Below are 3,059 nucleotides of genomic sequence, written 5' to 3'. Positions count from 1 at the left end.
TGTGAGTGTGTCTGTGTGAGTGTGTCTGTGTGTGAGTGTCTGTGTGTGAGTGTCTGTGTCTGTCAGTGTGAGTGTGAGTGTGTCTGTGTGTGAGTGTCTGTATGTGTGTGAGTGTGTGTGTCGTGTGTGTGGTGTGTGTGTGTGAGTGTCTGTGTGTGTGAGTGTGTGTGTGTGTGTGTGTGTGTGTGTGTTGTGTGTGTGTGTGTGTGAGTGTGTGTGTGTGTGTGTGTGTTTCAGGGGGGTGGCGTGTTGAATAAAGAGGGGTGGCGTGTTCAGCTCAGAATAAAGAGCTGCAGAGAACCGTCGATCAGCTGGAGAAACACAATGTGTGAGTGAACTGAACACTGTCTCATAACAACACCAGGACTGCAACATTTATGATGATTTGCAAAAGAAAAAAGGCCTAAAATTACCTAATCTGATGATGCTAAGTTAAAAAATATCAATAAAAATGTTCCATCTTATACAGTTTATTTTTCCTAATTATGTACATGTACTGAATCAGCTTTAATGCAATTTAAATGGTAACATTTTAATTACAAAAAGTAGAATTTAAAATGTATAATGTAACTTCATCTATAAAGGAGTGGAAATGTTAAAATTCTCCAATTAATGCAAAAATAAGCTTCTTTTTTTTTTCAAAATCTGTGATTTTTTTTTTCTGTCTGTTTGGCTGCAGTAAGAGTTTGTGTTTTCTTCTGTCTCTGGATCATAATTCTGTCCTTGAAATCAGGATTAGATATTAAATACTGTCATGCATGTGAAAACAGGCCGAGAATTGATCTGATGGTTGGCTCAGATTCAGACAGGAATCATGTGTTTGTGTGTTTTTCTGGTGTTTAAGAGAAAGAACAAGACTAATTCTCAAAAACTAAAATGCTACAAAATGCATCATATTTAGTGTGAAAGTGTGTCGTGAAAGAGCAAAACAGACACTGTTTCTGGAAGCAGCAGATGTGATGCAGTGATGCTGTTCCTCATATTGATGCTCGATTGAGACAAATATAGCAGATTTGATGCAGTGTGTGTGTTTCAGGTCTCTTGTGGCTCAGCTGCACAGTCTGCAGGCTTTGATCAAGCAGACGGCCATTAAAGCTGCGCAGACGAGCACATGCATCATGGTTTGATCTCTCTCTCTCTCTCTCTCTCTCTCTCGGATCATTAGTGCTGTCGTGTGCGGCTGTGATCTCACGAGTGTGCTCTTCCTCCTCCTCACAGATCCTCATCTTCTCTCTGGCTCTGCTCATCTTCCCCAGTTACAGTCCGTTCAGCCGCCGCTCGCCGTCAGCGGAGGACACTTACGCTCCGGCCGCCGGTGAGTCTCTGCAGTATATTATGGGGAAATGAGTGTGGAAGTCAATGGCTACCAGCAGCTGTTTGGTGTCAAGCTTTTCTTGCGTTGCCAAGCAGTTGCCATGTGCAATTCAATGTTTAGAATTAACTAGTTAAAATAAACAAGGAATAACATTAAAAGCTTATAATTACACTAGCTAAAAAAAATGAAAAGCTTCTAGTGAAAATAAATAAAATTTGAAACTAAATTGTTGAAATAAATTTTAAAAATGTAATGTTTAGAATTAAACTTGTGTATAACCACCTAATACCCAACCAGTGCCAATACTAGTAATACTGGTTTGAACACAGATATGTGACCCTGGAGCACAAAACCAGTCATGAGGGTCAATGTTTGGAAATTGCTGAATTAATAAGCTTTCCATTGATGTATGGTTTGTTATGATCGGACAATATTTGAAAATCTGGAATCTGAGGGTGCAAAAATATCTAAATATTGAGAAAATCATCTTTAAAGTTGTCCAAATGAAGTTCTTAGCAATGCATATTACTAATCAAAAATTAAGTTTTGATATATTTACGGTAGGACATTTACAAAATATCTTCATGGAACATGATCTTTACTTAATATCCTAATGATTTTTGGCATAAAAGAAAAATCTATAATTTTGACCCATACAATGTATTGTTGGCTATTGCTACAAATATACCCCAGCGACTTAACACTGCTTTTGTGCTGCAGGGACACATATATGATATTGGTGTGAAATGTATTAGAGTGGTTTAAGTCTTGTCTTCTGTAGTATGCAGTGTTTCTGGTTTTTATTGTGTGCAGTGATTTCCAGAAACATCTTGAATGAGGCGGAGTCTCTTCCGCTTCTGGAGGATCCCGGAGAAGACGATCCGATGTCTCCAGAGCCTCAGTCAGAACCCAGACCTGCAGACGCAGACGCAGACGCAGACGCAGATGGGCCGCAGCAGACGCAGGATTGGGCTCGAGAACAGAGGAACGGCTCGGCCGCGAGCGACGCAGACGCAGACACAGACGCAGATGCTCTGTCTGTGGGGTTAAGCGCTCCGGTGGCTGCAGGAATCGCAGACGCAGCCAAACCGCCGCATGCTGATGAAATGTGAGGCGACTCGAGCTTTTAGCTGAAACACAGCCAAGAGAAGAGCTTCTCTGACATGCCTTTATTTATCCCTCTGAACACCTTCATCATCATCATCATCATCATCAGATGATAATCCTTATGTGCTTTAGTTCAGTGAGTCACAACCCTAAAATAATCAGATCAGTTTTGTTTGTGTGTTACAGACAGGTTTAGTAAAGATCGGATATCATTGCACATGTGTAAACAGAAAAATAAATGGCACAAGATCAGATTTTTCTGCGTCCCATCTGTGGTTTAATTCAGTTTAAAATCTGATTTCTGAAGATCATGTGACACTGAAGACTGGAGTAATGATGCTGAAAATACAGCTGCGCATCACAGAAATACATTACAGCTTAATAGATATTCACACAGAAAACAGCTGTTCCAAATTGTAATAATATTTCACATTTTTACAGTTTTTATTGTATTTTTGATCAAATAGATGCAGCCTTGCTAAGCATTATAAATCTTACTGAACCCAGATGTTTGGCTTGTGTGAATTAATTTTGATATGTGATGTTTTAATGCTTCAGATCGTCTGAGGGTGAATGGATCGGGTCTCTTTTCTTATTTTATTGTCTTCTGAATAAAAAAGACATTTGTACCATGTGT

At 39.6% G+C, this 3,059-nt stretch overlaps 1 protein-coding gene across 1 annotated transcript in view; it reads left to right on the top strand.

Moving 5' to 3' along the window:
- creb3l4 (cAMP responsive element binding protein 3-like 4) overlaps window positions 1-2,657 on the top strand; it is a gene marked incomplete at its 5' end in the record, with an annotated part of 5,923 nt that extends 3,266 nt beyond the window's left edge. Inside the window, 4 exons of the mRNA XM_016475128.1 lie at window positions 260-328; window positions 1,037-1,121; window positions 1,219-1,315; window positions 2,129-2,657. Of these exons, the coding sequence (XP_016330614.1) occupies window positions 260-328; window positions 1,037-1,121; window positions 1,219-1,315; window positions 2,129-2,427 (550 nt within the window). The remainder of the gene's footprint in view (window positions 1-259; window positions 329-1,036; window positions 1,122-1,218; window positions 1,316-2,128) is intronic.
- Between the last annotated feature and the right edge of the window lie 402 nt (window positions 2,658-3,059).

The sequence above is a fragment of the Sinocyclocheilus anshuiensis genome, unplaced genomic scaffold (genome assembly GCF_001515605.1).
Source record: "Sinocyclocheilus anshuiensis isolate Anshui unplaced genomic scaffold, SAMN03320099.WGS_v1.1 scaffold1680, whole genome shotgun sequence".
In the NCBI taxonomy this organism is placed as follows: domain Eukaryota; kingdom Metazoa; phylum Chordata; class Actinopteri; order Cypriniformes; family Cyprinidae; genus Sinocyclocheilus; species Sinocyclocheilus anshuiensis.
This window is presented reverse-complemented; position numbering and strand designations above follow the sequence as displayed.